Below are 11,781 nucleotides of genomic sequence, written 5' to 3'. Positions count from 1 at the left end.
AAACCCACACTCTGATTCCCAAGTTATTTAATCTGATTCTACAAATAAGTGAATTTGAGTTATATATTTTCTGTGTAGCCATTCCACCATAAGTCACCATAAAATTATCAAATCAATATGTGTCGGTGTGAACTCTGCAACTCTGTTACTCAACAGCTGTAATTTGTTACCATGAACACTGAAAAGAAATTAGGTAGCACATCCCACCACGGTAATAAATGGTAATACTGGGGTACACGTGTGATAATGAAAGGTAATATATAGGTAATTACATAAGTATAACTGGGTAATACCTCACCGTAATAAGATGTAATACTGGGGTAATAAGGTGATAAGAAGGTAACAGATGTAATAACATGCAATACCATAACTGTATGTCTGGGTAGTGGTAATATAGTTATTTAATATTGTAATACCTAATGGCGTAATATGATGTTTTCACAGTCTTATAGCTACTATTAGTGTAATACCTTCCAAATTAGATAAAACTTGTTGGAATTTAAATTGTAATTCCCATTCTAATGCTAAATTATGTTCAAGTTTGATTTCTACCTGGAAACACATCTGGTATTTCCTGTGTAACCATGATCAGTGGTGCAAATTCACAAGCTGGTCTCTTTCTATTTAATTACAGTAGAATAACAGGTGTAGGGTGGCTACTGGTTCTTTAAAAAGTCTTAAATCACTTTTCCTAAAATTAAGTCCTTGATTACTTTCATGATTTTTGTTATGTTTTTATTAATTCTTTTTCAACATCCTCTGATCTGAACTATTCAAGTTAAAATAATTCATAATATAATTTGATATAAATGAGGTTTTGACCATGAATTCCAAAAATAGTGTAAAAACTATTATTAAACCAGCTCAGCTCATCAAAAAAGCGCAAAAGCTGGAAAAAAGTGACAAAAAACACTCAGAAAAAGCACGAAAAAAATGTCAATTTCAATTTGGTCCTGGAAGGACAAGTTCATAGTTACGGGAAGCAACACAAGAGCGTTTATTGGCCAGGCGTCCATGCTCACGCAAGGTACCTAACCCCATTAGTACAGGTCCGTACCCCTGACCAATCGGCTATCCACAAGGTCAAATGCCTAACCCAACCGTCTTGTTGCTGACAATCGGCACTCCCATTGAAAATGAATGGCAGCCTGTCGCTAGTCTCGGCCTCTTGTAGCCTGTGTGACTGAGGGTAAGGCTCAAGGAATGGCCAATTCGTGGGCTTTAACCCTTGTCGAACACACACACAACACACCTCAAAAAAGACACTTTCTACAGAAATACAACTATACAAAAGTATTTTTGATGATGTTACTACACTCAGTACTTATAATGTTAGTAGGGAGAAACTGGAGCACCCAGATTAAACCCAAGCAGACACAGCGGGAATGTGCAAAGTCCTAAGACAGAAACCAGCTGGTCGAATGACTATAAAGTGCACCTCCCACTGCAGTTCGCCTGTTACAGCGCGTGTGTGTAGTGTCTGTGTGTGTCTGTTTGTGTGTGTGTTGTGCGACTGGAATCTCCTTTAGGCACAGCAGAATGGAATCAGGAAAAGGCCAAGCAGCAAAATACCTGCAGTGTAAAAGTCACAAAGTGAATCTTGAATCTCTCCCATCGTGAAGGCTTCTTCTGTTTTCCGAAGAATCTGCCTTGGAACTCTGGCGCCTGATGGCCTCCTCCAGCAGGCCTCCTCCAGCCAGCTCGAGGTTGGATTTGACTTCTCCTCACTGAGCTGACGGCAGTCTCCACTTTGTTGCAGGTTTTAACTCTGCAGATCCTTCATCTCCTCCATCTACTTAAGGGCTGCAGTGTCTTCCTGCAGACTTCTCCTGTGGCAGACTCTCCTGGTGGACATTTTCCACCTGTGGTTGTCTCAGAGACTCCACCTCTGCTGGGCGGGGGTCTCTTCGGACATCTTCCACCTGTGGTTGTCCCAAGGTCTCCACCTCTGGCTGGGTGGGGATCTCGTCGTGGACATCTTCCACCTGTGTTGTCTCAGAGTCTCCACCTCTGGCTGGGTGGGGATCTCTTTGTGGACATCTTCCCCCTCTAGGTGTACCGGGTATCCACCTCGGCTGGTTGGGAACTCTTTGTAGACATCTGTCATCTCTTGGTGTCCGGAGTCTCCACCTCTGGCTGGGTGGGAATCTTCGTAGACTAATCTGTCATCTCTTGGTGTCCCGATCTGGATTTGTGCACTCCTTGTACCGGTTTCTGATGGCCAACGGTATCTGGCCAGAGCTGGTCCGGTCTCTATTTTAGCTCCTGGATCATCCTGTCTATCTGCAGCAGCTGCCTTTTGATTCTTGCTTTTCAGAATTTAAATAAACAAATGTTAAGTTTCTAAAATATAAATAACTGTTAAAGATCTTATGAAACATCTATTAAGTGGTGAAAATTCAGCTTCATTAGATTACCCATTGGTTTCTGCATAATCCTCAGTACCAATATCAATTATATTGGAGGTGCTTTCTACGTATTTTCATCATTATAACATTCAGGTAAATATACGTATCAAATCCAACTCTGGATCTTAATATTAGGACTGGGATCCGGAAAAAAATATAACCACACCCCCTCTCTCCTGGTTAGTATATTCTATTAAGTTTATTTATCAATAAACAATAAAATGAAGAATACAATGTATCATAATTACTTAATATACTAAAAGGACACTGGATTCTGTACATTTCAACAGTGCAATATTTAATATTAAACCATTTCACTTCATTACAGTGCAATATTATTATAATTTACTTAACTCTTTAGCATATGTATATCCTAAGCTATTTTATATATGTATTTGTTGCTCTCAGGACTGTGAATCAGGTCCCCCCCTCTTTTTTTTCTGCACTCCTGTACTTGATATTTTTATTTTTTTATATTCATGTCAACACTGTAAAGGTGTTGCTTCCATCTCGTTGCACAGGTACTGCACTGTGTATTTTGACAATAAGCTTCTATTCTATTCTAAAGGGTTTCCCACTGCTTTCATTGTTTATGCTAAGCTAAATACCTGTTCGCTCTAGCTCAATCCTCTCTCTCTGACTGTCAACCTATTCCTATATTTCATAAATTCATTTATTTATTATGCAGTGGCCAAAGAAGCACTGCAATTTCATGAATCCTGATGTGCAATGACAATAAATATACTTATCTTAAAACTCAATTCTAAAAAAAGGCGCCTGGTCTGTCTCCCGTAAGGGCCAGAACTACCACAAAGTCCCCCCCCCCCCCCCCCCCCACACACACACACACACACACAGTAACTAACCATAACCCTGGTAGAAAAGTTTGCCTCTGAATGTGGACAGGCCTCAGGTCATGAGGCAGTTGTTCCAGGCCTTTGAGAAGGAGGATGGGAGCACATCCACTTGTTGCTGCAAAAGGAGCAAAGAAATACAGGAAAATCCTCCAGACCTTAAACGCCTCGAGGACTCAAAGAACGAAATGAAACTGGCCGGGAACTGAGCCAGCCACTCATAATCACACTTTGCGGACCTGCCACACCTGGGGAGATGAGAGGGCCTGATGCAGGATGTTAGGATGCCTGGTGGCCTGCAGCCTCATAGCCGCAGAGATCATCAACCACCTCAAGCCTACTGTGAGCTTGCATCAGACACCACCTGCAGACTGGACTCCATATAACATCAACATCCCAATCAAAGAGTGGAAACGGAGCCAAAAATGCCATGCTGACCTGAGACTACAGCAGCACACGCCTGAGAAAACAAGAAGAAGAAGAAGAAGAAAGAAGAAGAAAGAAGAGAAGAAAAGAGCTTGTCTCTTACTCCTAAACTGGTCAGATGAGAAAGTCATAGATCCACACAATGACAAAGACATTAACCCAAGCATAAGGGCTTTCTACACATTTTTTTTGTTACAATATTGTTTTGATACTCCCATTCTTGTGTTACACTATTGCATTTAATTAATATGTTAAAAAAGTGGCTTAAAGATTACAGTTCAACAAAAAGTTTTTTTTTCTGCATTGTACCAGTAGCCAGAATTGACTGATGTTAAGACAGAGACTTGGGGGTTGATGCTGGACAGGGCTTTGCAGAAGTATTACACCAGTAGGTGGCAGAAATTGCTTGAAATTGTATCAGTTCAACAAGAAGGAAATATAGCTAAACAAACACATTTTGGTGTACATTTTTTACAGTTTAAAAGTTTTCTACTTTAAAGTTTCTCTTTGCATATATAATGCAGGGTGGTAGAAGATGAATGAAATGAGTTGGTAAATTGATCAATATGTGGACCAATAATCCTGTCATACTCCAATACACTCATTTTATCCATGTGATGAGGACAAAAATCCACATCCTCCTTTTGTGCAAAAACTGTATTCAAAAGTTTCTATGAAGCAGTATGAGGCTTAGACTTAGTTCAAAGGATAAAGGCTTTGATTGCCGGTCTCTGTTAACACCAAGCACAACAGCAGTCTACCACAGGGCTACCACATATAGATGGACAACACTTCAACATCTTACCGCGTGTCTTTGGACTGAAGCAGCTGAAGGAGAAGCACACACTGGAACACCGTGAAAACGACACCAGCCGGCCGGAAAATGGGCCCGTTTCACGGCAATAAACAGACATCTCTGGTCGTTTTTAACTGTAATAGAAATGGGATACATCATTTGGTATGCTAGATAGCAATACAATATACAATTTCACACAGCAGCTCTACATGTCGTTGCATTGTGGTGTATCGTATTTGATTCCCCACAATTCGTTTGGGTATGTTCCCACAAGACTAGAATGAACTTGTCAGTATCTACAATAGTATAGATTAGTATTTCTGTAAATCTATGTTTCCCCTTGGTGTACAATAACAGATGCAGTTTTGACATGTAATCATTAAGAAACTATAGAAAAACAGCAAAAACATGAATTTAACTCTTTGAGCAGTGCCCTCCGGTGATACAGTACCAATAAAGATCATCACCATCAGCATACAACTTTTTATTGTTATGAGTAACTCTACACAAAGGTACTTCAAGTTCCTAATTCCAGTAAAATTTTTAACTGAACCAGCGAAAAAACACAATCCAGGTTTGTGGAGAACAGACTACAATTGAGCTCACAGTCACGGAAAATAAAGACATGATGGGTTTATTATAATTATTTTATCAGCTGCAGATAAGGAATATGACAAAAAAAGGTTTGGCCACTCACCACAAGTTCAGTGCTTGTTTTCTCCTCTTAAAAGCAGATTTTCCCTACTGTAACTACTGATCTCAGGTCTGATCAGAGTCCATTAAATTGTAATGACCGTTTCCGTTTTTCCTCCATTTTTGTTGCTTTAAATTTCAATTTAGCCCTATTTCTCTTTCGTCTCTCACGGTGTGCATGTACTCCTCTGAAAACACTCCCTGTTTGATTTAAATGTCTAAACTTAGCTGTATGAGTAAAGTTTGATTCTTTAATAAAAGATACAGGCAGGTTGTGACACAACTGTCATGTGTTCTTGTTACTGGCCGCATCCGAACGGTGCACTTAAGGTCATGTATCATTGAAACAGCATCAACAGGTTATCCTTAATCTGACGTTTAGCACACTCCCTTTTAAAAAAAAAATGTTATTCCTTCCTTCCTGGCAGCCTGATTTCTCATAAAACAATACAATCTGTAACCCTCAAATCTGCACCTGATAGGGCATTAAAAGGACAGCCCACTAAAGACAGTTAAAAAAGAGGAGAGGACTCTGTACATCACTTGGACTAAACCTCAAGACAGGATTTATTTTCACAAACACTGAGCTGAGCTCAGGTGGAGAATTTGGACCAATCAAAAATAAATCCCCCCCGGTTGAAGTGTATAATTTACAATTAGGAGAGTCGCATCCTAGTACACGCGGACTCTGCTAAGCCTTTTTTCCAGCTGAGGATGGGCCAAACGAAAGATCCTCCGGAGTGCAGGAGAGACCCAAATGGGACAACAAGGTCCAGTACCTGTTAACATGTATTGGCTTTGCATGGGACTTGGAACGTCTGGCGATTTCCTTACCTTGCCAAATCTATGAGGAGGTAAGAGCACTATGAAGCTAACATATGAGCTGGCTAGTTAGCTTATATTCACACAATTGCACATCGACACAATTTAATTAAGTTATCTGTTAAAGATTTACAGTTTTATTACTTTTTTTTTTTTTTTTACTTATGCTATTTTTTCCAATGCATTTCCTTTATTTTTCAGACTATTTTGTCCAATAAAATGAATTGAATTGCAGCATCCCTTTAGATTCTTTTTGCCCCAGTATAATTAGTAATTACAAATGGCTAGGCCAGTCCTTGTCAAAATGGTGAGCCGTATCTGTGGTAAACATCAGGGATTGTGTGTTTTCCCAGATTCCTGTATGATTCCACATACTTCCCAGTGAGATCTCTTAAGTCCCAAACCCACAGAATCCTAAATGGTCAGAATTTAGTTAGTAAACCGCAAAATCCTGTAAATGTGCAATGTGGTCACCTTCACGTATGACTCGGAGATTCCTGCTGCCCACAAAGCACTCAGCTGAGCCTCTTTTGAACTTGGCTTAGTGATCAATTAGACATCTTTTTCTTGAGTACCTTTAGCCTTAACAGTGTGTTATTTGAAACAGCCGTGGTTTTAATACAGTTTTTAAAAAGCCTGACGGTGTTTTCGGCCACTTGGAAAACCACATTAAATCATCAGTTTTGCTTAACGTAATTCATTTCTTGGGTCTTTAGCACCTGCTTAGTTTAGCTTAAAATCTCCCTTATTATGCTTGATGAAGTAATTTGTTTCACTAACATGGTTCAAACAGCCTTGACTTGATTGATTTTTATGATTATTAACCTTAATTAAATATTCTCTGCAAAGCACGTTGATGAATCCTAAGGGCTGAGGAGTAGTCTAGCTGATGTTTAACTGGAAAGTTAAATGTGTACTTCATGTGTTCAGGTGCATTCTCATCCCCTACCTGATGCGCTGGTGTTGAGGGCCTCCCCTGCTCTACCGGAGCTGGCTATAGAGACAGAAGCTCCGCATGGGCAGCATCGGTGTCTGGAACTCCATCTCACCACTACTGGGTGGAGTCGGTGGGTGGCCTAGAATTATTAGTAACATTAATTAGGTTATTATTAGTCCGATTATTTTTATTTGTGGTATTTAAATGCCCTTTATTTCCTGTGTGTAGGATTGCATCCCTGGCGTGTCATTCCTGGTAGGCATTTTCTACAACACCATCCTGGCCTGGGTGCTGTGGTATTTATTTCACTCGTTCCAAGACCCCCGCCCTGGACCAGTGTCCAGTCAATGATAACCTCACAGGTAACAAAAAAAAAACACCAGTCATTCTAGCTGCTCTTGATACTTTGACACACTGCGCTTGCCACTGCGCACACTGACAGAGTACTGTCTATACCATGTACTATTAACTGTATCACTGGTTTGAGAAACTAGCATAATTATATACTTTACGAGATGCAAAGGACTCTTAATATTCAGGCTCTAGTGTGCAATCCAGGTCAGATTTTTTTATAGATTGGATTTTTTTTTTTTGTGATTCTGCACAAGCGTATAAAGAGCATGCTTTAGCTCAGTGAAAGATAGTTGAATGAGTCACAGACAAAAGCAAGAATCATCACGGTCTCATTTGTTTTCCGTAATTATAATAAATGCTATACATTTACACATTTTAAATACAACATGCAGGAACACATCTCTTGATGGAATACAAAATAAATATTTACTCTATACATACAGTAGATGAACTCCGTTACAAAAGCGGATGCATGTTTAATCCAAAAAAAAACGTAATAATGTTCAGATTAAGCCTTAGAAATAGAAATCATAGATGACATGTCGCTTGTTTCTGCATCAAATAGGCTATAACCGCGAGTGTGAGAAGAGCACTCCAGTGAACTACTTTGGTACCGTGAGACCCTGAACATCACACCTGACATCGAGACCAGCGGCTCCCTGCAGTGGTGGCTGGTCCTGTCTGGCCAGTGCCTGGTGCGTGTTCTACATCTGCTTCATCAAGGCATCGAGTCCGTAGGAAAGGTCTGTTTATCTGGGGAAAATATTATGCTTCAAAATCAACCACTGTGCCACACATACATGACATCACAGCTGACAGAAAGAGATCTTTATATATACACGGTATAAAAAATCATATGAATAATCTATATCTTACGTTTGCATATTTCAGGCTGTATATGTGACAGCCACATTCCCTTACCTGGTCTGACTATTTTCTGATCCGTGCCCACTCTGCCCGGAGCGACTGATGGACTGGTGTACCTCTTCACTCCTGATGTGAGTTAGGTCACTTGTTGCCCATACAGGTTTATGTAAGATTGTATGCCAGACACAATGACCTGATGTGCTGTGTCAACGCACGCTGTAGTGGGAGATACTGAAGAACCCTCAGGTGTGGCTGGACGCTTCCACCCAGATCTTCTTCTCTCTCTCTGTGCCTTTGGAGGTCTCATAGCTTTCTCCAGCTACGAGAGAGGTAAGCACTAAAACTCATTTGGCTCTACATTGAGACCTACCTAACTTTCATTGCTAGTTTCAAACCGACCATGAGGTGTGGTCAGGTCAGGTGCATTGTGGGCACATAGTTCTCTTCGGCAGCAGAAAGTGATTACTCTATTGACCAACAAAAACTTTGCCTAAAGTCAAGGGTGCAGTATTTCTTGCTATTTAAAGGCTGGATTATTCAGATAGTAGAATGCACCGTAGGTGGGTTTTGCAATGGGTACACTCTACTTGTAACACACGGAGCGCGGACCAACGCTCCTCCTCAGTAAGTAGGTTATTGTGCATTTGCATTTCACTTCACAAATCAATACATTTCCTCAACAGAAAAGCACTCGCTTCTCCATTTCTTAATACACCTTTAAATAGAACGTGCACTTCTTTTAAAGGAAATGGGGGGTTGCCACTCGGATTGGTTTAATTCATGTTACAACCCAAAATATACCTATGATTAAGAGCCTAATGAAACCCCTTTGCGCTTTACTTTGCGCCCAGATTACGTGCCATTTAACTAGAAAAAATTTAGTTAGAAAAGCCCTAAATGACTGCCCTGCACTTTAGAACATTGCTATACACCACAGGGCCTCTTAACACCCTATATAAATTGAAATATGTCTTTTTTTCTGTCTGTGTTAATTAGAAACAACTGTGAGAGGGATGCTGTTCTAGTAGGAGTAATAAATAGTGCCACATCTCTCTACGCCTCCATTCCCATCTCGCCATCCTGGGATTAAAGCCCCCACTCTTACAACTCCTGTATGAGGGGTATATACACACACTATTTATATAATTCTAAAGCTTATTTTGGCTTTCTTTTTGACATTAATGAGGCCATATTCTTTTGAATCTCATCTGCAGAAACTCTGGCTCTTACCAACTACTTTGAGTTTTCAGACCAGAACTAACTGTAGGAACTATGATCACTGGCTCCAGTATTTAATGGAACATCTCCAGGTGAGGTGGCCAGTCTGGACCTGACGCAGTGTGACCTGCAAACGTTTCTTGATCAGGTATAGTGACTGTGAAAACACATCTAATCTTGTACATTGCATTCTTTCTGCCTGAGTCTCATTTTTATAACTTCCCTGTCCGCTTAAATCGTGGTTGTTATCTGCTCTCGCCTCCCCTTTCTATCTCTGGAGTACAGTACATCAAGTACCGTTCAAATATGTACCGTCAGTTCATGCTTCCTCATTACTTTCTTGCCTCTCTCCCTCAGAGCGCGTCAGGTACTGGCCTGGCTTTTATTGTGTTCACCGAAGCAGTGATAGAGATGCCAGGCTCGCAGATATGGGCAATACTGTTCTTTGTCATGCTCTTCAGCTTGGGTCTCTCCTCCATGTTGGCAACATAGAGGGATCCTCACGCCCATCAACGACCTCAAACTAGTGCCAGTGGATGCCAAAAGAACTCGTACAGGTGCCGCAAATCAGCTTGTTCTAAAAAGTTATTAAGGTACAGTTTTCCCCTTTGAACTCCCCCTTGAGCTTTTTTTCTCACTTCCTTAGCGATCATCTGCTTGGTAGCCTTCTTGACGGCTCTCATCTTCACCCTGGGTTCGGGGAAACTACTGGGTGGAGGTCCTTCACCATCTAACTGGTGGGTGAAGATGAGAGCCGTCAAGAAGGCTACCAAGCAGATGATCGCTAAGGAAGTGAGAAAAAAAAGCTCAAGGGGGAGTTCAAAGGGGAAAACATGTATCCTTAATAACTTTTTAGAACAAGCTGATTTGCAGGCACCTGTTACGAGTTCTTTTGGCATCCACTTAGGCACTAGTTTGAGGTCGTTGATGGGCGTGAGGACTCCTCTATGTTGCCAACATGGAGGAGAGACCCAAGCTGAAGAGCATGACAAGAACAGTATTGCCGATATCTGCGCTGGCATCTCTATCACTGCTTCGGTGAACACAATAAAAGCCAGGCCAGTACCTGACGCGCTCTGAGGGAGAGAGGCAAGAAAGTAATGAGGAAGCATGAACTGACGGTACATATTTGAACGGTACTTGATGTACTGTACTCCAGAGATAGAAAGGGGAGGCGAGAGCAGATAACAACCACGATTTAAGCGGACAGGGAAGTTATAAAAATGAGACTCAGGCAGAAAGAATGCAATGTACAAGATTAGATGTGTTTTCACAGTCACTATACCTGATCAAGAAACGTTTGCAGGTCACACTGCGTCAGGTCCAGACTGGCCACCTCACCTGGAGATGTTCCATTTAAATACTGGAGCCAGTGATCATAGTTCTCTACAGTTATGTTCTGGTCTGAAAACTCAAAGTAGTTGGTAAGAGCCAAGATGTTTCTGCAGATGAGATTCAAAAAGAATTGGCCTCATTAATGTCAAAAAGAAAGCCAAAATAAGCTTTAGAATTATATAAAGTATGTGTGTGTATATACCCCTCAATACAGGAGTTGTAAGCAGTGGTGGCTTTAAATCCCAGGATGGCGAAGATGGGAATGGAGGCGTAGAGAGATGTGGCACTATTTATTACTCCTACTAGAACAGCATCCCTCTCACAGTTGTTTCTAATTAACACAGAACAGAAAAAAGACATATTTCAATTTTATATAGGGTGTTAAGAGGCCCTGTGGTGTATAGCAAATGTTCTAAAGTGCATTGGGCAAGTGCATTTAGGGCTTTTCTAACTAAATTTTTTCTAGTTAAATGGCACGTAATCTGGGCGCAAAGTAAAGCGCAAAGGGGTTTCATTTAGTCTCTTAATCATAGGTATATTTTGGGTGTAACATGAATTAAACCAATCCGAGTGGCAACCCCCCATTTCCTTTAAAAGCCAAGTGCACGTTTCTATTTAAAGGTGTATTCAAGAAATTGGAGAAGCGAGTGCTTTTCTGTTGAGGAAATGTATCTGATCTTTGTGAAGTGAAAATGCAAATGCAACAATAACCTACTTCACTGAGGAGGAGCGTTGGTCCGCGCTCCTGTGTGTTACAAGTAGAGTGTACCCATTGCAAAACCCACCTACAGGTGCATTCTACTATCTGAATAATCCAGCCTTTAAATAGCAAGAAAATACTGCACCCTTGACTTTAGGCAAAGTTTTTGTTGGTCAATAGAGTAATCACTTTCTGCTGCCGCAAGAGAACTATGTGCCAACAATGCACCTGACCTGACCACACCTCATGGTCGGTTTGAAACTAGCAATGAAAGTTAGGTAGGTCTCAATGTAGAGCCAAATGAGTTTTAGTGCTTACCTCTCTTCGTTGTAGCTGGAGAAAGCTATGAGACCTCCAAAGGCCACAGAGAG

The 11,781-nt window shown here is 41.0% G+C and overlaps 1 protein-coding gene and 1 pseudogene across 1 annotated transcript in view; one reads left to right on the top strand and one right to left on the bottom strand.

Annotated features, from left to right (window-relative positions):
- The first annotated feature begins 4,042 nt into the window (after positions 1 to 4,042).
- LOC116702001 (sodium-dependent neutral amino acid transporter B(0)AT3-like) lies at positions 4,043 to 10,120 on the top strand (annotated as a pseudogene).
- Positions 10,119 to 11,781, bottom strand: part of LOC116702000 (sodium-dependent neutral amino acid transporter B(0)AT3-like) — a gene marked incomplete at its 3' end in the record, with an annotated part of 6,700 nt that continues 5,037 nt past the window's right edge. The window contains 7 exon segments of the mRNA XM_032536064.1: positions 10,119 to 10,159; positions 10,253 to 10,323; positions 10,325 to 10,364; positions 10,367 to 10,451; positions 10,661 to 10,817; positions 10,913 to 11,041; positions 11,729 to 11,781. The exon segment at positions 11,729 to 11,781 is cut by the window's right edge and continues 60 nt beyond it. Of these exon segments, the coding sequence (XP_032391955.1) occupies positions 10,119 to 10,159; positions 10,253 to 10,323; positions 10,325 to 10,364; positions 10,367 to 10,451; positions 10,661 to 10,817; positions 10,913 to 11,041; positions 11,729 to 11,781 (576 nt within the window).

The sequence above is a fragment of the Etheostoma spectabile genome, chromosome 14, assembly GCF_008692095.1.
Source record: "Etheostoma spectabile isolate EspeVRDwgs_2016 chromosome 14, UIUC_Espe_1.0, whole genome shotgun sequence".
Lineage (NCBI taxonomy): Eukaryota > Metazoa > Chordata > Actinopteri > Perciformes > Percidae > Etheostoma > Etheostoma spectabile.
The sequence above is the reverse complement of the archived record's forward strand: the minus strand, read 5'-3'. Positions and strand labels throughout refer to the sequence as shown.